General features: G+C 33.6%; 2 protein-coding genes across 7 annotated transcripts; one reads left to right on the top strand and one right to left on the bottom strand.

Annotated features, from left to right (window-relative positions):
• Positions 1-326: 326 nt before the first annotated feature.
• LOC108465335 (protein BONZAI 3-like) lies at positions 327-13457 on the top strand. Its single transcript, XM_017765659.2, has 19 exons — positions 327-507; positions 2622-2706; positions 4796-4879; positions 6529-7175; positions 8586-8633; positions 8882-9030; positions 9208-9256; positions 10276-10332; positions 10629-10808; positions 10887-11021; positions 11122-11183; positions 11298-11391; positions 11466-11580; positions 11685-11761; positions 11957-12088; positions 12184-12342; positions 12428-12541; positions 12669-12765; positions 13133-13457. The coding sequence occupies exons 4-19, from the start codon at positions 7020-7022 to the stop codon at positions 13228-13230; spliced, it is 1722 nt and encodes a 573-aa protein (XP_017621148.1). The 5' UTR covers positions 327-507; positions 2622-2706; positions 4796-4879; positions 6529-7019; the 3' UTR covers positions 13231-13457.
• A 440-nt stretch (positions 13458-13897) lies between these two features.
• On the bottom strand, positions 13898-16494 carry LOC108465336 (uncharacterized). 6 transcript variants are annotated; one of them, XM_017765665.2, is made up of 6 exons: positions 16209-16493; positions 16045-16088; positions 15513-15711; positions 14695-14983; positions 14321-14398; positions 13898-14119 (listed from the first exon to the last, which is right to left on the bottom strand). In XM_017765665.2, the coding sequence occupies exons 3-6, from the start codon at positions 15704-15706 to the stop codon at positions 14069-14071; spliced, it is 612 nt and encodes a 203-aa protein (XP_017621154.1). In that variant the 5' UTR covers positions 15707-15711; positions 16045-16088; positions 16209-16493; the 3' UTR covers positions 13898-14068. The 6 variants fall into 6 exon arrangements, with proteins under 6 accessions (XP_017621154.1, XP_017621151.1, XP_017621150.1 ...); XM_017765662.2 differs by having other exon boundaries at positions 15513-15708; XM_017765661.2 differs by lacking the exon at positions 16045-16088.
• Positions 16495-26060: the final 9566 nt, after the last annotated feature.

Below are 26060 nucleotides of genomic sequence, written 5' to 3'. Positions count from 1 at the left end.
ATTGAATAATTGGAATGGTGCGTTGAAGTGGAATGAAATAGAGAGTTGGAAAAGTCTTTTCTTTTGTTCGTATAAAAAACTTTGACTAGACATCAGAAGTTGCCATGCAAATTAAAAGTTGGTCATTGGTTTTTTTTTTTTTTGCTGACATTGGTCATCATCCACGCGCATCCATTTAACATTAAGATTTTAACTTCAAAAACAACTTATGCTCTTTGTATGTAAACTCGTTGGATGAAATACATTTTTAAATTATGAAAAAAAAAACAAAAACATTATCCAAAACTTGAATAAATCAAACTTGTTGGAAAGGTAACACAGCAACTGACGTGTCAAACCGAGTTATGTGCTTCTTCTATAAATAGAACGACAATAAGAATTCAATGAGAAAATAAAAGGATTTTTCATGAAGAGGATGCTCATTTCTTGGATTTTAACTGCTTCTGCCCTTCTTTTCTAACTACTCATCATCTTTTCAGTTTTTGGCTTTTAATTTAATCATATCATGTAAGCTCTTCTTACCTTTTCTCGTCATTTTCTTTCTTTATGCATTCTATCTATATTGTATATTAAACATTTGATTAAGTTAGCATTATTAATCAATCAAACATTAATTTAATTTAATTGAGAAATGATGAAAATACTCGTATGAGAGAATGGTGTTAGATATAAACACCATAGATAGCTTATGGACTCTTTAGTTTTAAACATTCAAAGCTTCGAAATGTTATTGAAAAGACATTTATTGTTTTAAAAAAATATTTCTCATATTAAGTGAAATTGAGATGATCCATACTTCAAGAGTATATGAAAGAAATAGATTTTGATAATCTTAATTATGCATATTCAAATCCAGATGATAATGAACTCGGATAAGGACCAATAAATGGTAATAATGAGCATATATTAAATATTAAAGAGAGAATAACCCAACAAATATGTTGTAATGGCCTAAATTTAAGGTTATCAGAACAGTGGTTTCGTAATCACAAATCCAATTTAAAGAGAAATTTATTTTAATATTTTTGCATGAATATTAATATGATAGGAAAATTGTATGAAAATATCGATAGAAAAATTTTACCGATTTAGTGGTTAGTTAGAAAAAGAAATTATTGAAGAAATTGGATAAAAACAAGGTATCGAGACCTCGATCTCGTAAAACTAAGTAAATATATTTTTATAAATATTTATAATAGGTTAATAATATGGTATTAAAATTTCGTTAGAAAATTTTTACGTTTGGATAGTTAATTAAGTAAAAAAGACTAAATTGAAAAGGGTGTAAAAGTTACTAAAAATATTAAATAGCTCAATTGTTAAATGAGGAGGGATATAAATTGAAAATAAGCCCAAAAGGAGATATTTTGGGCGGCATAAGCTGAGAAAAATTAGGAGAATTGGTGAAATAAGGGCAAAATGTGAAAATAACAAAATTTACTAAAATAAAAATGGGACCAAATTGGAATATCTAGAATTCTCTTCATATTTTCTTCATTATCGTCAGCCAAAAATTTCCTAAGGGTTTATTCAAGCTGGTATTTCATAATTTTTGCACCAAGTGAGTTAATCCTTGCCTTTTTCATATAATTTTTGTGTTTTTAAGACTTTTACAACTAGGTCTTACTATTAAATTCATTAGTTTTTGATTTCATGGATGAAATTGAAAATCACCATGGTTGAGTGCTGTAATTTTATGATGAAATTGAATGAAATTGAAGCTTTAATTTATTTATGAAATGATTTTATTAGATAATTTCAATAGAAATTGATTTTTAGGACCTAATTGTGAAAATGTTTGGAATTAAAGTCTAGTGCTGAAATTATGATTCCCAAAGATTATAAAGTAGTTTAAAGTGATAGAATAAAGTGTTAATTGAGAAAATAAATCAGCTCAATTGAGAGGCTAATTGAGTAGGGACGAAATTATTATTTATTAAAACCTTAGGGGAAAAATAGTAATAAACATCTTGCATTAAAACAGTTTTAGACAGCAGTAGTAGGCTAACTTTGAAAAATTACCATAAATTGTGGAAATCGAATTAGAAGATGAAAAAAAATAGGATTAAAGCTTATTGAGTCTAGTTTCTCATAGAAGAAACGGTATAAGCAATGGAATTGTAAATCATGAGATATAATAAATTTTGTGAGACAATGTCAGAATGAATTTGGGTTCCCCTGTTCTGACTTTGAAAAATCATCAAAAATTGAATAAAAATAATTATGGGCTTAAATTTATATTTTTAGAATTCTGAATGAGTCTATTTTCAAGAGAAACAAACGTAACATCATTAGAATCTTTTATGAAGAGATAATTAATTTTTAGTGAAGAAGGGTCGGAATTGTCAGACAGTAGAATAGAGGTGACTTTAAAGAATAAACTGTACTTATTGGTTAAACAAAAAATTCTGAAAATTTTATGGTAAGAAGATACGTGAGTTTAGTTTCAGGGAAAATTAGAGGATCTTAGTTTGGAGTTCTGTAGCTTAAAATATAAATAATTTAGTGACTACGAATTAAGTAGATAGCTTTGAATGAACTATAAATAATAGTGGAATTGTAGAGAATGTTACATATGAAGATGAAATGTATTAAATTGATGATTAAATTTATTTATTTAGATCCAGAAAATTCAAATACGAAGCTAGATCGAGGAAAAGAAAAAGTTAGGGATTAGCAGATTTTTCTATACGAAGAAGTATCGAGGTAAGTTCGTGTAACTTGAATTATATTCTTAAATGCTTGAAATTTATGTTATTGATGTGAATATGATTTGAATGTTCATTGTATGATAATTGATGAAATATTGATAATATTTGATAAAAAGGGAAAATAAATCCCTGTTGGATGGAATGGATTTTGAAGGATAATTGAAAAGGAATTGATGGTAAAAAAGGATCTAGCCCGAACGGGTGATCTTGATATAAGCCCTCCCAAAGAATATGTGTAAAATGGATTTAGCCCGGATGGGTAATCCGAATTAGGGTCTGAATTTAGCTTGGACTGGTGATTCAAATCCAAGCTCATTAGAGTAATTGTCGTTGCAGGGGATTTAGCCTAGACTGGTAATCCCGACAATATTCTATAAGTTTATATTATAGGGGATTTAGCTTGAACTGGTAATCCCGCTATAAGGATGAGATTTGTGGGAGTGTGCTATCTGAAATGAAAATGTGCGCACATGAATATGAATTGACGGACCAAGAATTGTATACTAAAAGTGTACCTCTGAAAACCCATCGAAATTCCGAGAAATTCAACGGGATAAATATGGAAAAATAACAAGGGAATGGAAATCATGGTATTGATGAGCTCATCAATCATGGTATATATTATTGATACATGGAAATTATTGGACTAACTTGAATGTTGAGTTTGTGCATGTTAGGGTAATAATGCATTAAATGGATATTTGTGTGACAACCCAAAATTGACCCTAGTCGGAATGTGGTTTCAGGACCACAAAACCGAGGCATAAAAATAATTAAAAATTTATTTTGATGCCTATGATATGTGTTAAATTGTGTATGACATTTTGATGTTTCAATTTAGAATTATAAATGTGAATTTCACTAGAAAGGACCTAGTAGTAAACTTTGAAAGTATGATGGGGAAATGTGTGATGACTAGTTGAGCATGCATGCAAAAATAAGGGATTTGCATGTCAAATTTCCCCAAAGATGGTATAGTGGCCGGCCATGACAAGGGAATATGGGCAAGGAAAACATGTTATGACATGTTTTGTTAATGCATGATGTGATAAATGATAAAAAATTAAGCATGTAGGAAGAGAAACAAAAAATCAAAATTTGCTCATCCTTCCCCCTTTTGCCGTGAGTGAAAGAGAAGCAAAGAAAAAATTTTGTTCACCTATTTTTCTCTTCTTTGGCCGAAAATACTAAGGAAGAAGGAAGGATTTTTGTTTCATTTTCTTTGTTTAGAAGAGATCTAGAAGGAAATTTGGCTAAACTTGCAACAAGAGTAAGGTATGTATGAGGTTGTGTTGGGAGTTTCATGCATGTTTTGGTTGCTAATTTGATGTGCATGTTAGCCATGGCTCAAATCTTTGTTATGCCATGGAAATGGCATTTGGCCAAAGTTGTTATGGTGATAAAGCCATTGCATGCTAAGTGTGAAGCTTGATGATGATGCATGCAATGATGGATTGTCTACTCTTGAGTAAGATTTTGAGTTTTCTTTTTGTTTAACAATGATTGAAGTTGAAAAGGGCATGATTGTCATATTCGCCATGATGCATTCATGAGCATGGTTCATGCTTCTTGCATGTTAGTTAAAATTTGTGTTTTGGATGGCTATGGACACCTTGAAATTCGCCATGCTCATATATGTATATATATGTTTGCACATGATGTTTTGGTTATGAACTAAGTGATGAATATATTGGTTTAAAGAAGAAGATGTGGAAGAATGCTTGTGAAATTGCAAGCACAATTCGGCCTAGCACACATATAAGTGCTTGATGCTATATTATAAGTTTTGGGCCACAATGTGCAAAGCATTAATTAGTAAATTGCATGCTGTTTTTGTGAGGTATTAAGTGCAAAATTGACCTCAACATGTACATGAATATTCGGCCTTGGGTAGCCTATTGAAGGCCTTAGCATTTCCTTGATGCTCGAATAAATTGTATTGAATTGCTTGATGTAGTATAAAATGTGCATGACCATTGTGTATTCAAGCTAAAGGGTGGCCATATGACCATTTAAACTCCTTGTCATATTCGGCCATAAGCTAGCACAATGAGGTTTTAATAAATTGAATTTGTTTGAATTAGCTCAAGAGCTTAGAGGGCCACAATTGGACAAGGGGAAGGAGAAAGTGATCGAATAGCCGAAAAAGCCGTTCGACAACATCCGAGGTAAGTCCTCAAGAAGTGACCCTACTTGAATTGTGTGAAATAAAGTATGGATGTGTATTGATTATTGATTATGTGTGCATGAGTATTTGAATTCTACCCGGGCTAAGTCCCGAAGGCGAATATGCTTGAATTCTACCCGGGCTAAGTCCCGAAGGCGAATATGCTTGTGACTATAATTGCGTTTGAGCCTTAGTAACGAAAATGAATTATGTATGTCCAATGATTATACCTCGTACCCTATTCCGACAACAAATACGGGTGGGGTATTACATTTGTTATATAACAATTAGATAAAACTGCATATAATGTTTATTTTTCTCTCTCTTTTTATTAGTAATTGTATTATTGACTACTTTTTAGACATAATACATATGATGATTTGATTTTAATTTTTATTACTTGTTTAGAAATTATTTTATCATACTAATAATTTTTATAGTAATTAATATTTTTAAAAATATAAATTATGTAACTGTGTAATTACAATTTGTATTACCAAAATATAACATAAAAATTTAGGATATAATTACACTTTGCCAACCAAGTCTAGAGAATTACAATCCTTTGTAATTACTATCTTAATAATGATATGCTTAATTGTATTGGTTGATATGATATTTATAAAAATAAATATGTAATTTGTTGAGGATAAATCTTTGAAGTTTCGGTATTTTTTCCTCAATATAATTAATTATGAATTCAGTATGGATAATATAAATTAATGAAAAATTGTAAATATTTGTTTGATTTTTTTCTTATATAAAATTATTATTAGAATATTAAATTGATTATAAAAACTATATTTTATTTGGTGGTATTCAATCAAATTGATTAAATTAAAATTTTGAAAATTTAAAGTGTTGTTTGTTAAATTAAAAATTAAGTACTGAATTTAAATCATGAAATTTATTTGATAAATTATTTAATATTTATTATAGAATATAATTAGATTGTTTGGTAAATATAGATTTTAAAAGTAAAATTTTTATAGAATAATAAAATATTAAAAATAAAATAATTGAAAATATTTTCCAATAGCTCTAGTTTACTTATCATTTTTACAATTTTCTTTATAGAAAATTTTGATGTGTTTTATTTTAGATTATCAAATTAATTAATTTAAATTTTTAACAGTTTACCAAACAAAACGTAAAGTATAAGATAGAATTTAATGAAGCTTAAAACCATTTATTTATTTTTATTTAAAATGAAGTATAAAATGTTTTGATACAAATATATTTATTGATTATTAACATAATTTTACCTAAATTAGGAATAAGTTTACCTCTCTAGAGCGGAAAATAATTCGTAAGTTTAAATCCACAAATATATATAATCATATAATGCAATTATGGCAATTCTTTTTAGTAATTGAATGTAAGATTTTAATTTTATATTTATTGATTATTAGCATTTAACTTAGAAGAATATCTTCGAAATATATGATATATTAATTGATTATTAGCATTTAATCATATAATGCAATTCTTTTTAGGGTTTGATTAAGATTTTAATTTTATGTAAAAAAAAAAAAAAAAGAAGAGTATCTTAATTGATTATTAGCATTTAATTTAGAAACTTCCCATTATATGATATATTTCATGATAATTTTACAACTTTTAATGACCTAATCTTTTTTGTTTTTTCAGGAAAGGGATATTAAACCTAAAACACATTGACACCCAGCAGCAGCCAACCTTCTTGAATCTATTTTCTTTTTTATTTTCGACCATAAATTGGTTTTCTCGAGAAAAATCTCTTTCATTTTGCTTGTTAATATAAAAACACATTAAATTTTGTGAAGATTCCCTTGATTGACTCATCGTATTTCTTTGAACAATTTCTTGTATTTTTTTTACCAGTTGACTCTTTTTTTGTTAATATTGGTTATTCTTCGATCGTACGGCATTTGAAACGCCTTCAAAACCCGAAAGGGATTCATCCCTGAATTAGTCGACAAAATTTTCTGTTTTTCTTTTGGGTCCACTAAAACTTTTTCACTGCAACCTAAACCCCACCAATTCCCTTTTGTTGTTTTATTAAGAGGGCTCTATTTCCTCGAAAAGCACTAGGAAGCAAAAACCAAATTTTGAACTTCAAGAATCAGTTTAAATAATTAGGGTTTTAATTTGAAAAGGACATGGGAGGCTGCGTTTCTGGTGACTTGAAAGGAGGCAAGCAAGCTATAGGTGGGGTTCATGGTAGGCCCACTATGAATAATGACGCAGGATATAACGAAGCCATTGAACGCTTTTTCAGAGATAGAGGTCAATCTCCTCTTTTTACTCCAATTGAGGTACTATAACTTTTTATCTATATTTTTGTTTATAATTAAAATTGCTGGGTTCACAATTTTTTATAAGGGTTTTGCATCAGAATAGAATCATCTTTGTTTACACTTAACTAAGAAGGAATTTTGAGATTTGACATTGATTTTACCATGGCATTACCGCATTAGTTTGTGTGTGTGTTTTGCCTATGTTGGATTGATTAACGAGGTTATTTGATTCTTAGCGTGTTTATATTATTTAGGCTTGACTGCAAAAGTGGGATATAATTACATGCTCAACACAAGTATAATCAGATTTTTTAATATATTTGGATGTTTTTTAAAGGATCATATTTACAGGACATGTACATTAAAAAAAAAAAAAGAGTCGCAGTAGCATAGATTTAAAGAGATCTTTTGAATGAATGTTTCCACTGCTTGGAATTGTTTCTTTTCTATTGTTTACTGTTCAATCTTCAGCGGTTCTAGGGCTCATGGTAGTTCTTATCGTGTTAACCCTAAATCTTTTACTATTTCTCTGCATCAATCATCATGCAAAGTAGATGTTTTTGACTTATTCTCTTCTGGATTAATTGATGTGTTATCATTGGCTTTTTCAATTTACTCAGCAAGTTTAGGCTTTCTGCTTTAAATTATACCGACCCACTTTAGAACTTAAGGCCTAATCATTGTTTTCCTGGTTGAAACAGTGCAAGATTCTCTTTTCTAGATTCTTGTACAAATAGTCGGGAAACACAAGTTCCTAATCATTGGTTTATTCTTTATCAAATAAATGTTTGTTCATATGCAAGGGCTTGGCATTATACGTGGTTTTTATTATCCTTGTTTATATTCCCTGGATGACTATATTATTTTTTATTTTGCTGGGGCACATAGGACCACATTCGCTGATGTGAATGTTTTATTAGCTTGGGCCTACCAGGGGACAACCATTTGGACCCTTCTTAGCAATAGCACATTTCACCGTTCTTTACTGGAATAATACATACTGATTATTATAATGAATGCATCAAGCTATCGACTATTCATATCTCATGCTTAGAAACCAAGTATTATTCTGGTGACGGTCTGTCACTGTCATGGCCAGACGCACTTAAAATGGTATATAAATTATTTGGGGAGATTGTGGTCATGCTCAATGTGATTGAATATTAAAATTGTCATGTTCCTCTAAGAGTATATGTTGGCGCTCTATGTTCTCTATCATGAGCCTACCGTTTTCCTAATGAAGGGTGATTAGTTGTTTCCAAGCATCTTAATGTTGCAAGGACACGATTCATGGATGCTGTTGGGATAGTAGAATAAATTATTATATCCAATTACAATTTTGGATGCAGTGGATAGTTCATATTAATGTTATAATGCGAAAACACTGCCACTTATGGTGCTTTTATGTTTTTCAAATGTGCATTGCAGTTATCTCTGTCAGCATCAAACTTGCGCAATCTTGACATCATATCAAAGGTAAGATTCTTGATACATCTTCCTTCATTTTGTGGCAAGTGCCTTTATTATTTCCTAGTGAAAAATATTAGAAACTTATGACATGAACTACGTACCTCATTGATGTTTAACGTCTGAAAATAAGAGGTATACAACATGTTGTGCATCATAGGAAGTACCTGAAAATTCAGGTCCTTCATTGCAAGTAAGATTTGCTTCTCATAGTAAAAGTTGACTTTCAAAATTGCAATGCTCTTGTTTTCTTGTAGAGTGATCCTATGGCAGTTCTGTATGTAAAGAAAATGGATGGCACACTAGAGGAGCTTGGTCGTACTGAAGTCATACTCAACTGTTTGAATCCTACTTGGATTGAGAAGATTAATGTTTCTTATCAGTTTGAGATTGTTCAAAATTTGGTGTAAGCTTCACATCTTTTCTTAAGAGTATCCATCTTTCAGAGTTCTCCATCGCCCTCCCTCTCCCCCGCCCCCCCCCCCCAAAAAAAAAAAAAGAAAAACAAAAGATACATCGTAGTTTTGTGTGTCTCTGTGTGTGGATTTTGAGATTCATGTTCCTCTCTTTCCTCCTGCTCCAGTTTTCATGTATATGATGTGGATACCAAGTATCACAACATGTCTGTGAAGGTATGTCAAAAGTCCTTTTTTTTTTTTCAAGTCTGTTGTTTCAAGTCCAAATTTAATGTATGAAATTGACAAGTTCTGCAGAGATATCAGTAGACAATGTCAGATTACTATGGCTTCTTTACCAATCATAATGTTTGAAGTTTTCATTGCGCTAGATAACCTCCTCCTTATATTTGTTAAATGAAACTCCTTTGAATGAATTTTATAATTTGATTCATATAACACCTAATACTTGAGGAGCCTAAATAATAGACCATCATAAAACAATAATTGCCAATGAGTTTGAGGCTGAGATGCTATGTTACTCAAACTCAGGCATGAATTTGGTAGATATGGGTATGTGTCTGACATAGGCATGCTCCCTTTTTTCTAAGCCTCCCATGTATTTGGAGGGTCATACCTCATATCTAGCTGGACACGGTCGCAGCATCATAGCTTAAATGTAGGAAGTGTTTTACAAATTTTATTACTGGACTTTTACGACTTTTACTACTGGACCAAAAGTTTCCAACTTGTGAAAGGACAGTTGTTTCATAAAAATTCTTTGGTTTTGAGAATTTTTTGTTGTTGTTTTTCTTTTCTTTCGGCATGTGGAATTTATAGTATGACAAGTACCACTGCTTTTTTTGACACTAATTGAAGTGGCACTGTATAGAATCTAGCATTATTTTGGTTGAATAATAGTTGAATTCCCATTATAGAATTTTTGTGCTGATTGCGCTAAATGGGAATTCAAATATTGTATAAATGGAATGGATGATCATAGAAATAGGTCTGCAATTTAAAGCAATTAAACATTTATTCACTCAACTTGGATTCTCAGAGAAAACAGAAAGGTCAGGATTGAATCAGGGAGGAAAACTTTGAAAGAAATCTCATAAAGGATAAATATTTCAGATTAATGTCATTATCTGTCTGCTTTTATGGTTCCTTGGAGCCATGTTCCCAAGTTTGGCGAGGAATGTGCTCAAAGTATTGGCTGAACTATATTATTCAACTTCTATCATGTTGATTTGTAGGCACTAAAGTTGAATGAGCAGGATTTTTTGGGAGAAGCCACTTGTGTTCTGTCTGAGGTGAGTTGTCTTGTATCCATTTCTTGGATTTTAATATATAATTCTTTATTATGAACTAGGGAAGTACTGTTTAGAATTATTACATCTGCATCTACTGTCTTTCAAGTGAAGTTATTGAAAAACCTGCTCAGTATTTTCATCATGGCAACTAAAAAACATTGCATTTCCCTCCTGTTGTAAATAGAATTTGCTTGTCTCTGCTAGTTTTCCAGAAGATGTGGCTTAGAGAACCTTTTAGAATGATTTGTTAAATCTTTCTTACTGGTAACATGTGTTATTCACTTTTTGCTTGGCAGATAGTGACCAAAAGAAATCGATCTTTAACTCTCAATCTCCATGGAAAAAACGGTCCAGGAGGTTCCAAAAACTTTGGGACACTGACTGTCCATGCTGAAGAATCTTGTTTATCCAGAATGGCTGTGGAGATGAAATTGCGTTGTTCTCAGTTAGACAACAAGGACATGTTTTCTAAAAGTGTATGTACTCTGATGCAACTAGTTTGGTTGTGCATGTGCATCTATGTTTTCTAACTTCCATACTCTTACTGGCTATAGGATCCTTTCTTGAGAATATCAAGACTAACTGAAAGTGGAAAATATATACCAATATGCAAGACAGAGGTGATAAACAACAATTTAAATCCAGTTTGGAGACCATTATATCTAAGCATGCAACAGTTTGGAAGCAAGGCAAGATTGCAATTTCTTTAAGGCTCCTGCGATAATATCTTAAAAGTTTATAAGATTTTGGGAAACGTAGTTATGATTCTATGTTCTATGTTGATTACAGGATAACCCATTACGTATTGAGTGTTTCGATTTCAACAGTAATGGCAATCATGTACTTATTGGGTAACTTTTTTTATATTTTGGCCTCTGCATTGGTTGGTCTTATTCACCGTTGCTTTTACCAGTTAAAATTGTTGTTGCCTGGCTGACTTTGGACTTATTTATTAACTTAATCAGCCAACTTCATAAATCAGTTTCTGAGTTGGAAAAACTTCACAAAGACAGAAGTGGTGCAAATCTGGTTTTCCCAACTCATCGTGGTCAGGAAAAGGTGATCACCATGCTTGGCATCAATATTTTTACCAGAAATATGTAGATGTTGTTAAACATACCTTTAGCTTACAGGTTCTCAAGGGCCAGCTCTTTGTAGATCAATTTATTGGGAAAGAGCAATTCAGTTTCCTTGACTACATTTCTAGTGGATTTGAGCTAAATTTTATGGTTGCCATTGACTTTACAGGTAAATAAATTTTGTGCTCGTTGATATGCTTGTTCTAGGAATTTTTGTTTTCCCTATTTCTGATCTTATGTTCTGGTACAAATTTACATATTTGACTTGTCCAGCTTCAAATGGGACTCCTCGAAATCAAGATTCCTTGCACTACATTGATCCTTCAGGACGATTGAATTCTTACCAGAAAGTAAGTCTGGGGTAGCTCTTAATAATGCATTGCTATTTAGAGTAGAAATGTTCTCCATGGGATAGTATGAGATCAGCACATATGCATTACGTTTGCATAAAACAAAGTGTATTCGTTTCGTTCAACTATTTATTGAGATTTACATTGTTTGAGTTCACTAGAATGGGGGTAACTTAATAATGATATCATTAACAGGCTATAATAGAGGTTGGGGAGGTCATACAAATTTATGATTCTGATAGCAGATTTCCAGCTTGGGGCTTTGGAGGGAGGTATGGTGGCACTTTATCCCATTGCTTTAACTTGAACGATACAAATGCCTATGAGGTAAGAGAAGGCACGTTTGTTGTTTTCACCATAATCCTTCACCTGGAAAGCTGCACACTTTCTTCTAAGACTAGTTAATTTACTTCCTATAAAAGGTCGAAGGTGTTCAAGGCATCATGGCTGCTTATGCTAATGCTCTGCACACTGTCACTCTGGCTGGACCTACTTTGTTCGGCCCTGTAATCAACACGGCTGCACAATTGGCGGCTACCTCAAATGACATTACCAAATATTTTGTGCTGCTCATTATAACGGTAAAAATGAACTATTACGTCTATGTAGCAGTTTAAGAATTGTTAATCTTTGCCTTAACTTATAAAGGTATGTGGTCTTATGTAGGACGGGGTTCTGACAGATATACAAGAAACAATGGATGCTTTGGTTAGGGCATCCGATCTACCTCTATCCATTCTTATAGTTGGAGTGGGGAATGCAGACTTTAAACAAATGGAGGTATGCCATTGTATTCCAGAACAATCTGGGATAGTTGAATTGTCAATTTTTGCGTTTCTAGATAGAGTGCTGTACTTGCTTGTAAATGATGATAAGAAAAAGGTTTTCTGGTGTTATTATTTTGTAGGTTCTGGATGCTGATGATGGACGTCGATTGGAGAGTTCAACAGGTCGGGTCGCTACACGAGACATTGTACAATTTGTTCCCATGCGAGAAGTGCATAGTAAGTCATGTTCTACATCACCAAGCTTTTCCATTTTATCAAACCTTTTGTCCTAACCTTAATGATTTTTACTTTTAAGCAAAGAATGATTACGTACCCCAAACTTTGAATGTATTTAGAGAAAGTCAGAGCAACAGTGAAAAAATTTTGGAGACCTTAAATTAGTGGTAGACTTGGCTTGGCTGTTGATATAATTGGCAAGCACTTGTATAGGCTAAACAGATGATTAACGACTCTTTTCTCATTTGTATCTTTGCCAACCCTAAGAAAATTGGAAATGGCGATTACCAAACCCGAAACCCATTTTCTACTTTTGATGTTGAACAATTTGTTGATTTAGACTAATCAAATGAGGCTGTTTTTACAGGCGGGCAGATTTCTGCTGTTCAGGCTCTACTGGAAGAGCTACCGCATCAGTTTTTGACTTACAATCGGTCTAGAAACATTAAGCCACTCCGTTCTTGATTGCCCCCAAAATCTTTCAAAGCATTGACAAAGGTAATTAGATTACTACCGTCTCTTGAAATATAGTGCACAAGTAGCCTTAAGAACCAAATACAGATATACAGTTTAGGATTTAGTTTTACAACAAATTGTTAATATTGGCTTTTATGCAGAAGTAGAGGTAAATACCATGTAAGAAGGCATTAATCAATGAAATTCGTTGTATTCATCGTTTATTTGATTCTTAAGTTCTTTTGTGCATCATTAATTACCCCATTAGTCAAACCCCAAGTTGTTGAATTCAACTCCAGACTTAAAACTATTAGTTTGTCACCCCCCCAAAGTTTGTTTTACCAATTAAAATTTTATGTTTTTATTTTAGATTTATGGATACTAATTTAGAAGTCTAATTATTTATAAGTGGGTCTTGTTGATTTGTCATCTGTCAATACTGGGCTTGAATCACTAATTTTAATATCCCAATGTAATAACCTGAATGTTACCTCGTTATTTTTAAGAACCATGAGAAAGGGTCCCAAAACAAAGCATCCTTTAGATTTAGAGTTGATTACCTTTATCTTTTTTGCGAGGTGAATTTGGATAAAGTGGTCGTGTCTGATATTAGTTCAATTCAGATATGATATTCCAGTTGGGAATTGAAATAACATAGGTTGATTGCAACTCATGGTTACCAAAATCACACTATGAATTTGATGATTTAGGTATTTTCATTTATAAAAATGAAAATTTCAACTTGTATACAACAAATCTGGCAGATATTGTTTGTCATTTTTCTCTTCCATTAACGGCAAAAGTTTCCATAAAATTAAGAAGAGAAAATAGCTCCTCCAAAGGTCTCTCAATCTGAATAACTTTCCATACTCCCCATGGCCTTCAATCCTCTTGGTCTCTGCATTATCCCAATACACATACAAAAACACAATGAAACTATATCACTCAGACTTTGGTAACTGTCAGATATGGGTACGGACATGCTCAATTTTTTTCTAAATTTTTCATATAAACCCATATTACAGACACAGGTACTTGAAGAAAAATGAGAATATATTGAAAGCTGAAGAAAAAAATATAAGAAGAGTGAATCATGTACCTTCTTATAACTCTTCTTTTCCCTTACTTCATACCTCTCTTGGCACATATCAGTCAACCATGCACCAGGGCTCACCAACTGCCATTCACCACATAAGTAAACCCAATTTGCAAAAGAAACAACCCAAAACCAATTTACTCTATGTTACTCAGACTGAGTGTTCAATATTTTCAGAGTTTTTCCATGTATTTGGAGAATCCTTGGAGGGTCATATCCTCGTACCTATGTCCAAATATGGGTTAGACACGGGTACCTCAACCAAAATAAAGGATCCAATCGATTGTTGGCTATTACAATTCTCACATTCAAAAACGACATATGATTCAATAGTTAAATTATTGGAAATTTGGAATAAATTCATCGATGTTACTTACAAGTAAGCTCCTTTGAATGATCTTGGCTCTCTTTCTAGGTCTTTGAGGAGGTTTACACCCTTTCATTGCCATAAAATCCTCCTCTTTTTCTTTGCTTGACAATGTCATATACAGCTTCGGCCACACTACCCTTTTTTTATCATCTCCATTACTGCTACTATCCACTACTACCTTCCCATTCTCATCAATTAAACTCACCGCTGATCCCCTTGTTGTGTAGTACCGATCTTCCTTCTCCAGTGACAAAGTTTTCTGGTGCTCAGTCATAGTCGACTGGAGTGCCTGAGAACTACAATCAAACAAACAATGAGAGTCAATTTCACAAGTTGGTGCTAGCTTGCTAATTCATTATAAAAGTTTTACTTGGGAATTTCATAACACCAACGTTAGGTCTGCTAAGGGACTAAAAATATAGTAGTCATTGAAACAAACAAATTCAAACTTCCCTTCTCTATTTTCCCTGTAACCAAACAGAGTAAAAGGGAAAACAACGTTTCCAACCTCATTTTCTCCGAAAATTCCTTCCACGCACTAGGAGGCTAGCTGAGATTCCATAGCCATTCGCAGCAAATTTGGATAAAAGAAACTAACACAAAATTCAAGCTTTTCTCCTCCCAACCCAACAGTTTCCCAGAAATCAAACAAAAGGGTAAAAAAAAAAGGGAGGTAAAAAAAAAAAAGCAGACAATCTAATAATCCCAAACCAACAAAAGGTGCCAAGAAAATTGATTGATTTTTTAAAAGCCCCCCGCCCACAAGACAAAAAAAGAAAAGAAAAGAAAAGAACAGAAAAGAAGAAGAAAAGCTGGTCTTCTTACCTAGTGAGACGATAATTGGAATGAGAAAAAGTAGAGGAATTGAATCTTCTACGGGTTGTAGCATTGGATTTATGAGATGTATTTTGAGAGTCTTTAACTCTCACACATCTTAGCCTTTTTCTGTTTCCCCACTGTAAAAACAGCTCTGAATCTATTTTTTTGCATGTTCTTTGGCTCCTCTCATCTTTCTCCATCCCTGCTATAAACAAAAGCAAAACAAGTTTCAACTTCCATATCAAAAAAGAAGAAAAAAAAATATCAAAGTTGAAGAAAAAGGAAGAAATTCTGAAAGACCCCAGATGGAATTTTGTTCAAGAGAATGAATTAAGTAAAATAAAACGGATTTTGGTGGAAAAAACTATTACGGCAGTTTATGGTGTGAAAAAAAAAAGGAAAATGAAAATAAATTCTGGGTTTTGCTGCTTTTGTTCAACCAAGATAGAGAAGAGTCATCAGAGATGAAGATATGCTCTTTACAAAGTACATATTTTATGTTGAAAATTTGAACTTCGAGAGGAATTTGTTGTCTGACCTTAAAGATCTAAACAAGTACACTAAATTTTTATCAAAAAGGTCCTGAAAATCAACATAAAAATAGATATCAATTACCAGGTAAAAGAAAGAAAGAACGAAAAAACTGAGAATATTACATAAAAAGGGAAGAAGAAGAAGAAGAAGAAGAAGAAGAAATCTTACAATGAAAACACAATCATCCCAGAGAAAAATAAAAGAAAAACTTGGGGTATATTTTCTTGTCTAAATTATTGCTTTAATATATATATTTATGTAATGAATCTGAAATTGAGGCAGGAGGAGGCTTGGTGTTGCTGTTGTTGCTCTGCCTCTGTATCTCTTATCAGTCCACTTTTTGTGTTTCTTTTCCGATTTCTTTTCTTCTCTCTTTTCTCCCTCTCTTGTATTTATTTATTTATTTATCTATGCATAGACATATAATTTTGAAAAACGAGATTTATAATTACCGTCTGATTTGAATTTATGGTTTGATGAAATGTGAATTTTAATCGTTTTCCCAATTTAAAATAGTTTTTTATTTTAATACTTTAATTTTTGGGTAAACTATGCTAATAATCACACAACTTTGAGAAAATAACAAAATAATCACTCAATTTTTAATTTAATTACGAAACTTTAGAAAAATAACAAAATAATCACTCATTAGCATTTTCCGTTGCAGATTAACAAAATAAGTAATGTGGTAGTTAACTAACTAACGTGGCCAATTAACTTGCCATGCTGGACATTTTCTTGTCATCTCTCTCACACGCCTTATTTCATTAAACAACAAAAAGAGAAAGAGAAAAAAGGGGGGCTTTTTCACAATTTTTCTTCATCCCTCTCAGCTCCCTCACTATCACCCTCGATGTTGGCCACTTGTAACACGACAAATCTGGCATAGACGTTATGGCCGAATTTAAAAGTGTTACAATGAACTATTTTGAAATCAATTATATTATATTAAAACCTCGTATAGTTTATCACTAAGAAAAAGTCCAGATTTTATAAAACATATCAGTTAACATGTTTATTACTAAAACCGTCGATAATTTATTCTTTTAGGAAAACTTAATTTGCAGCGGAAATCTTAAAAGTTGTTATATTTTGAAACCAAGTTTGTATTTTAATAAAACATTTATTTGCGTCAAACCTTGATTTTGTCAAATGTGTTTAGAAGTCTAAACACACCCAAAACCAAAATTAAGAATAGAAAAGTCCGAAGAGTCCAAAAATTACAAAACTCTCAAAACAATCTAGATTTTAAAATAAACTGATAGTTAAGAATTAGTTTCTAGGCTAGTGGTCACCGTTAAGTCTCTGTCGTACTGACTCGCCTATGTCTGATGATTACTTGATTTGGATTTAATGCAAACGCTCTTATGAGATAACCAGAACCTTTAATAGAACAACGATAGTTCCACGCAACTAAGTTACCAACGGACAATTCCAAGCCTTTTGGTCTTCCCCGAATACAAAACTGGGACAAAAAGAAACAATAGATGAACCACAGTACTGATCAATCAAACAATAACGCACGATTTCAAAATTTGAAGAATGGAGAGAAGGAAAATTTACTTAGGAGAGGAAAAGAAAAGATGAGAGGAAAAAAAATCAGAATTATGGAACTTTTGAGAAAGAGGAAAAAAATTAAAAAAATAAACAAAATTTCCCCCAACTCCATCCACTAATCACCTTATCCTATACAATCCTACCCACAAACCACATCCAACTACCTCAAAATCGCAACTCCACCAAACCTTTATTAGACAACCAAAGCAAAAATTAACATTCATGTTCGTACGATGATTCAAACACAAGACCTTAGGACAAGCTAACATCTTACCACTCGAACCAGCAGGCTTATTCTAATATGAGTTTACTGCAAATAAAATATAAGCCCAATTGCCAATGAATAGGCTAGGATAAAAAATAACAGAAATTTATATGACTGAGACTTGAACCTAAGACTTAAATCACACATCCAAAACACTTAGCCGTTGAAGCAGATACTCATTTTTTACAGAATTAATAGAAACAAAATTAAATAATTCAGGGTGTTACAACTCCACCCCCTAAAAGAAATTTCAACCTCGAAATTTACCTTATCCGAACAGATGAGGATACTGCTGACGCATTGAGTTCTCAGGTTCCCACGTGGCTTCCTCAGTGCCATGATTTTGCCACATAACCTTAACTAATAGGATAAACTTCCTCCTCAGAATCTTCACATCCCAATCCAAAATCTGAATTGGCTCATTCTCAAATGCCAAATCGGGTCTAACCTCGATCTCCTCAATAGAAACTACGTGAGATGAATCAAAGCGATACTGCCTCAACATTGAGACATGAAACACATCATGGATACGGTTTAACTCCAGAGGTAGCTCTAACTGATAAGCGACCAGTCCCACACGCTTCAGAATCCGATATGGCCCAATAAACCTAAGGCTCAACTTGCCCTTACATCCGAATCGCAGAACTTTCTTCCACGGAGATACCTTAAGGAACACGTAATCCCCTACAGAGTACTCAATATCCTTCATTTTCAAATCCGCATAAGACTTCTGTCTATCAGAAGCTGCCTTAAGATGATCCCGAATTAATTTAACCTTATTTTCAATATCGAAAACTAACTTAAGATCCAAAACCCGTCGTTCACCCAACTCAGTCTAACATATCGGAGTACGACACTTACGACTATACAAAGCCTCGTAAGGTGCCATCTGGATGTTAGACTGAAAACTGTTGTTGTATGCAAACTTAGCTAGAAGCAGAAAATTCTCCCAATTACTTCGAAAATCAATCACACAACCTCAAAGCATATCCTCCAGTATCTGAATCACCTTCTCAGATTGGCTATTGATCTGATGATGGAATGTAGTACTAAAGTCTAATATCAAACTTAAAGTTTCATTAAGTTTCTTCCAAAATCGCAAAGTGAAGCGAGCATCCCTATCAGGAATTATCGAAATCGGAACCCTGTGAAGTCTCACAATCTTAGAAATGTAGAGCTTGGCTAACTTCTACAGAGAATAGAATCGGAATAAAATGGATGGATTTGGTTAATCGATCCACAATAACCCATACATAATCATTCTTAGTAAATGTTAAAGGTAACCCACTAACGAAGTTTGTAGTCATACGTTCTCATTTTCATAAAGAATCTTATGGGTTGGAGCAAACCCGAAGGTAACTAATGATTAGTCTTAACTTGCTGGCACGTTAGACAACGAGAAATAAATTTGATCCAAAATCAGACATGCTGCCATTCTCAACTTGATAGAAACGCGGAACCAAAGAACCATCCCCTAACTGTTTATCACGAATCTGATTAATCCAAGTCGACTGAACTTGTAACTCGGCTAACAAACTTCCATCCTCAAACAGACTTAGACGAGCAAACATCGCCCTCAAATCAGACATCTCTCTACGACTGAGAATATCAGCTACCACATTGACCTTACTTGGATGATACTCTATCGTACAATCATAGTCCTTAAGCAACTCAATCCATCTACGCTGTATAAGATTCAACTCCTTTTGAGTAAGGAGGTACTTGAGGCTCTTGTTATCGGTGTAGATGATACACCTCACCATACAGATAATGCCTCTAGATCTTTCAAGCAAAGACCACAGTAGGCAATTCGAGATAATGTGTCAGATAATTTCCCTCGTGTGACTTAAGCTGTTGGGACGTATAAGCCACAACCTTACTATCTTGCATCAGAACACACCCCAGACCGAGATGCGATGTATGACTATACACTACAAACTCCTTACCAGATTCAGGCTTTATTAGAATAGGAGCCTAAGTCAGAACAATCTTAAGCTTTTCAAAGCTCGATTGTTGTGCATCAGTCTAGATAGAAGGAACATTCTTGCGTAAAAGCTTAGTTAAAAGAGCTACAATCAATGAGAACCCCTAAAAAAACTCCAATAATAACCTGCAAGACCTAGAAAATTGCGGATCTTAGAAACATTCCTAGACTATTTCCAATCAAGTACAACCTTAATCTTTTTAGGATTAACTCAGATCCTCTCAGCAGAAACATGCCTTAAAAAAGTTACTTCTCATAACTAGAATTCACGCTTGCTCAACTTTGCATAGAGCTGTTTCTCTCGAAGTATTTGAAGTACTACTCTAAGATGTTCATCATGCTTATCTCCAGTCTTAGAGTATACTAGAATATCGTTGATGAATACTACGATGAGCTTATCCAAATATAGTTGGAAAACCTGGTTCATCAGATCTATGAATGTAGCCGGAGCATTCATCAAACCAAAGGGCATAACTAGGAACTCGTAGTGCCCATAACGAGTCTTAAAACCCATCTTATGAACATTAGTTTCCTTAACATTAAACTGATGATACCTAGAGCGGAGATCTATTTTTGATAATATTGAAGCCCCAAAAAACTGATAAACAAATCATCGATCCTCGAAAGTGGGTACTTATTCTTCACAGTTAACTTATTCAACTGCCGGTAGTCGATACACATCCTCATGGTACCGTCTTTTTTCTTTACAAATAAAATTGGTGCCCCTCACGGAGACACACTAGGACGAATAAATCCACGATCCAAAAGCTTTTGAAGCTGAGCCTTAAGTTCCCTAAGCTCTTTCAGTGTCATACGATAAGGAGCGATGGACACCAAAGCTGTACTCGGTAGAATCTCGATGCCAAATTCAACTTTCTGATTCAGAGATAAACTCGGTAACTTATCAGGAAAAACATCTAAAAATTCTCTCACTATTTTAATTTCTTAACAGAAGAGTCCCTAAAAATTGAAACTCTTGCAAAAGTCATATATGCTTCACACTTTTTTCGAACTAATTTTTCAGCCACAAGAGCGGAGATCACGTTAGATAAGTAATCCCGACGCTCGTCGATCGCAACAATCTTCACATCACTCTTGGTTCTCAGTACGACCCTTTTAGTCGCTTAATCCAAACTGACTCGATGCTCTACTAACCAGTCCATACCCAGAATCAAGTCGAACTCTCCATACGGTAACTCTACCATATTTGCTGGAAACATAACCTCTTGTACTTCTAGCAGTACATTCCTATACAATCTGTTTACCAAAATCGATTGACCCAGTAGACTCAATATAGAAATCTCACCCGAAGTATTTTCAACAGGAATCCCTAATTTACTAGAGACAGAACTAGCTATATAGGAGTGAGTTGACCCTATATCTATTAGAGCAGTATAAGGGACATCAAAAATAAGGAACATACTCGTAATCACATCAGGGGCGTCATTATTCTCTCGATGTCGAGCAGCATATACCAGCATAAGTTGCCTCACCTAAGTCTGATTAGCACTTTTGCCTAGTGCTCTCTGTCCTCTACCTAAACCATTACTACCCTAGCCAAACCACGACCCTTAGGTAGTTGTTGAACTGCTCTATAAGGCTGAATAAAACCCAGACCCGGAGCTTGCATCTAATCAAAATGCTGTGGGCAATTCCTAATCAAATGATTCATCGACCCACAATGCAAACATGCCCTAGTCTCTTCCAATACTCCCCAGGATGGCGCTTACCACAATCACTGCATAATCCTAGTTGGAGCAACTGGGGCTCCCCCTCTTGAAGGCTTATCAGGTCTGGGCCATTTCTTAGGCCTCTGAGCAGAATTAGAGGGCTCTGAATCCCTTTTATTCTTTCCTTTCTCACGATCCCTGTTCTGGTGCTTTATGCGCTTAACTTCTTCGGTGATCTTTGCCTTGTCCACTAGAATGGCGAACTCTTGCTCCCTTTGTGGAGCTATCAAAACCCTTAAACTGTCCCTCAGACCATCCTCAAAGCAGACACATTTCTCGTACTCAGAGGCCAACATGCCTCAAGCATAGCAGCTCAGTCGTAAAAAATCGACCTCATACTCGGCCACAGTCCTATGACCTTGCATGAGGTTTATGAACTCATGCCTACGAGCATCTACATAGCTTGCGCCTATATATTTTCCTTGAAAGGCAGTCTTGAAATAATCCCAACTAAGACGATCCAGTTGAGTACCCTCCTCAACCGATAACCACCACTGATATGCCTCATCGCGAAGCAAAGAAATTGTTGCCTTCAGTTTTTACTTAGGAGTGCATTTTATGTCATTCATTATTCTATCAATGGCCTCCAACCAGTATTCAGCCACGGTAGGAGCGACTCTAGTGATGCCTTTAAATAGTTTAGCTCAATTGGACAAGATTCGTTCAATTATCGACCCACGACCATCAAATCCAGAATGGGGCCCAGCGACTAAGGGTGAGTATTCGGTCGAGTCGAGTTGAATTGAGTAAAAAAGTTCTAGTTAGTCGAGTTGACGAGTCATATTTTAGCAACCGAACTTAATTTAAATTTTTTTCGACTCGAATCAAATCGAGTGAAAATTTTTTGAGTTAAGTCGAGTCAAGTTAACGAATCATTTATTTATATTGTTGCATTTATATGGACCGATTATTTAACTAGTAGACGAAGAACAAGATTATTTCACTACATAAACAATATAATTGTTTTACCTTTTAACTTAATGAGTAAATATTTATCAAAATAATGTAATTTTTCCTTTTAACTTAACAATTTTTACTTTTAATTTTAGAGAAGGTAAACACTTATCAAAACGAACTAGTTTTGCCTTTTCTTATTCGGATTTTTAGATAACTTGAATTGTGTAATTCATATTCGAGTTAAACCAAAAAACTTAATTTTGTATTCGAGTTGATCCGAATAACTTGATTAACTCAAATAAATCGAACTATTTAATTCAAAATTTAAATTTTTTATCGAGTTTTTCGAATCGAATTGGATTTTGCTTACCCATACCAGCGACCCTCTCTAAAACTCTCAACGTGGCTTGGCACAGTATGTCGACCCCAGCTGAACGGCTTTGAGACCTAGTCTCAGTAGTAGGTATAGTTGGAATCTCGCTCGTATTCAGATTTGGCATACTACCCAAAGAGGAAGACTTAGCTCGAGTCCCCCTACGACGCCTATCGCACCCACGAATACCACGACTGTGAGTTCCACGAGCGCTCATTGTTTGAAAATTTTATCTACATTACGAAATTTTATGCCTCAGTTTTAGTATTTATTAGTAGATGTTTTATGTCTCAGACATTTATCAAAAATTTAGAAATCTTTCAAAAATCTCAGTTTCTAACTAACTCACTATAGTTTCAGATATTTCTAACTATAGTGTTTTTAAGTCCATAAGTACTTACAAGATCGGTGCCGGAGACTCGGTGTACTACATACTCTACTAACAAAAAGTAAACTTGTTTGAAAAACCATTTTTTTTACAAATTCAATTTTGAACCCAAAATTCACAGCCTGAGTTTTGCAACCTACCTCTGATACCACTAAATGTAACACCCTAAACCCGGCTTAGACGTTATGACCGAATCTAGAAGTGTTACGATGAACTGTTTTGAAATCAACCCTATTATATTAAAACATCATAAAGTTTAAAGCTAAGAAGAAGTCCAGATTTTATAAAACATATCAGTTAACATGTTTAATACTAAAACTGTCGATAATTTGTTCTTTTAGGAAAACTTAATTTGCAACAGAAATCTTAAAAGCCGTTATATTTTGAAACCAAGTTCGTATTTTAATAAAACATTTGTTTGTGTCAAACCTTGGTTTTGTCAAACGTCGTAGCTCAGAAGTCAAAACACACCCAAAACCAAAATTAAAAATAAAAAAATCCGGAGAGTTCAAAAATTACAAAACTCTCAAAACAATCTAGATTTTAAAATAAACTGATAGTTAATAATTAGTTTCTAGACTAGTGGTCATCGCTGAGCCTCCGTCGTACCGACTCACCTATGCTTGAGGATTACCCGATACGGATTTGATGCAAACACTCCCACAAGATAACCAGAACCTTGAATTGAAGAACAATAGTTCAACGCAACTAAGTTACCAACGGACAATCCCAAGCCTTTTGGTCTTCCCCAAACTAAAAATTTGGGACAGAAGGAAACGATAGATGAACCACAATACCAATCAATCAAACAATAACACACGGTTTCAAAAATTAAAGAATGGAGAGAAGGAAAATTTACTTAGGAGAAGAAAAGAATAGATGAGAGAAAAAAAATCAGAATGATGGATGTGACACCCCTAATTTGACCCTAGTCGAAAAGTGGTTTCGGGACCACAAAATCGAGTCATAAAAATAATTAGTCGTCATATTTTATGTTTATTATATGTGAATATGAATGTGTGAAAGTTTTAAGCTTCGATTTAGTAAATTGCATGTGAATTTAGTTAATAGGACTTATGTGTGACATTTTTGAAAGGTGATAGGTTAATCTATAAGGGTCTATTAAAGCATGTATTGAAAATAATGGTCTTGCATGTCAAATTCCCCACTTTAGAGGAAGTGGCCGGCTATGATGGTATGGGATACAAAATATATGCATTTTGTATTAATATTATAATGACTACATGGTTTTATAATAGGAAATAAGTATTAAAAAAAAAAAGAGAGCCATACACCCTTACCTTGTTCTTGCCGAATGTTTGAGAAAGAAAGAAGAAATATGTTTTGAGGATTTCGGCAAGATAGCAAGCTGAAAATTTAAGGTATGTGCATTCGGTCATAGAGAAAATTGAATCAAAAGTTGGTTGATCCTTGTCCTCCATTGCCGTAGCCTAAAGGGAGGGAGAAGAAAGTTTGGTTGCTTTGACTTTTGGCTTAGAAGATGGCTAGAATGAGGTATGTATTGAATGATTCTTGAAAATCTATGCATGTTTGAGATGATTAGTTCAAACTCTACTCATCACATAGATTAAACTTAGAATTTTGAGGTTTGAGATTCGGTCAATAAGCTTGAAACTCATAGTAGTTTGTTTTGGTAAGCTTGGTATACGGATGATAGATGTGTTTTGGTTTTGGTTTGATAATGATGTTAATGATGGTGATTTTCGGTCATGCATTAACTTAAATTGTAAGTATGATTTATGGTATAATTTGTGTGATGGAATGGTCTTGAGATTTGGCTTGATTAAATGGGTAAAATGCTAAGTGTTTTAAAGATGATGTAATGGTTATTTGGTTTATGTGAAGTAAATATAGATGATGGTTATAAGTCTGTTTTATGATTTGATAATGGTGATTAAATCTTGTAGTTAAGTGTTTAGATATATATATATTAATAATGAATTTAGTTGTACTTGCTATGTGAGAAATGTGCAATGCTATAGGTATTTGATTATTAGATATTGTTATTTTAAGTTGATTTGTAATGGTATGATTGCATTGATGAAATGGTTTGGAAATGGTGGGAAGAATTGGCTATTATGCTTGATACTAATGCCGAATATGAGAATGTTGTACTTGAAAAATGTAGGTGAACATGACAAGTGTATTCGGCTTAGGGCATAAAGGATATGAAAATTTGGTATTTATTTTTGATTGTGTGTGTATGACCATGGATAATTGGCTGCACAAATATTATGAATACATAATGTATGATAAGTTTATTAAGCTACAAAACATTATACATGATCGGCCAATGTAAATTATTTGAGTAAAGTATATCTTGATGGTACATTTCGGCTAGTATAAAATGTATATGGATGTCATATGACTATGTTTAATTTGGGAAGTAAATTGTTTGATTTAGCTCAAGAGCCTAGAGGATCAAAGTTGGATAAGGGAAAGAAAAAAGTGATCGAATAGCCGTCGTAATCGTTCGGCAACTTCCGAGGTAAGTTTTAAGTGATTAAACGTTGAGTAAATTCAATCATAATAGGACACAATGAGTTGATTTAATAATATATGATGTGGCCATGATATGTCTTAAACTCAAATGGTAAGTTCATAAGTGTTTGGACTTGGAAATTTAAGAGCAAATTGTAATAATTTGCTTGGGACAGCAGCAGTAACGTGATTTTTAGAAAATCACTATAAATTGTTGGTGTGGAATTATAGGCTGAATAAAATATGTAATCAAAGCTTAATTAGTCTAGTTTCTTTTAAAAGAGACCGTGAAAGCAAAGAAATTTCTTATAAAGAGATATTTAA

This window comes from Gossypium arboreum, chromosome 13 (assembly GCF_025698485.1).
Source record: "Gossypium arboreum isolate Shixiya-1 chromosome 13, ASM2569848v2, whole genome shotgun sequence".
Classification (NCBI taxonomy): domain Eukaryota; kingdom Viridiplantae; phylum Streptophyta; class Magnoliopsida; order Malvales; family Malvaceae; genus Gossypium; species Gossypium arboreum.
Note: the sequence above shows the minus strand (reverse complement) of the source record. Positions and strands in the feature narration are given on the sequence as shown.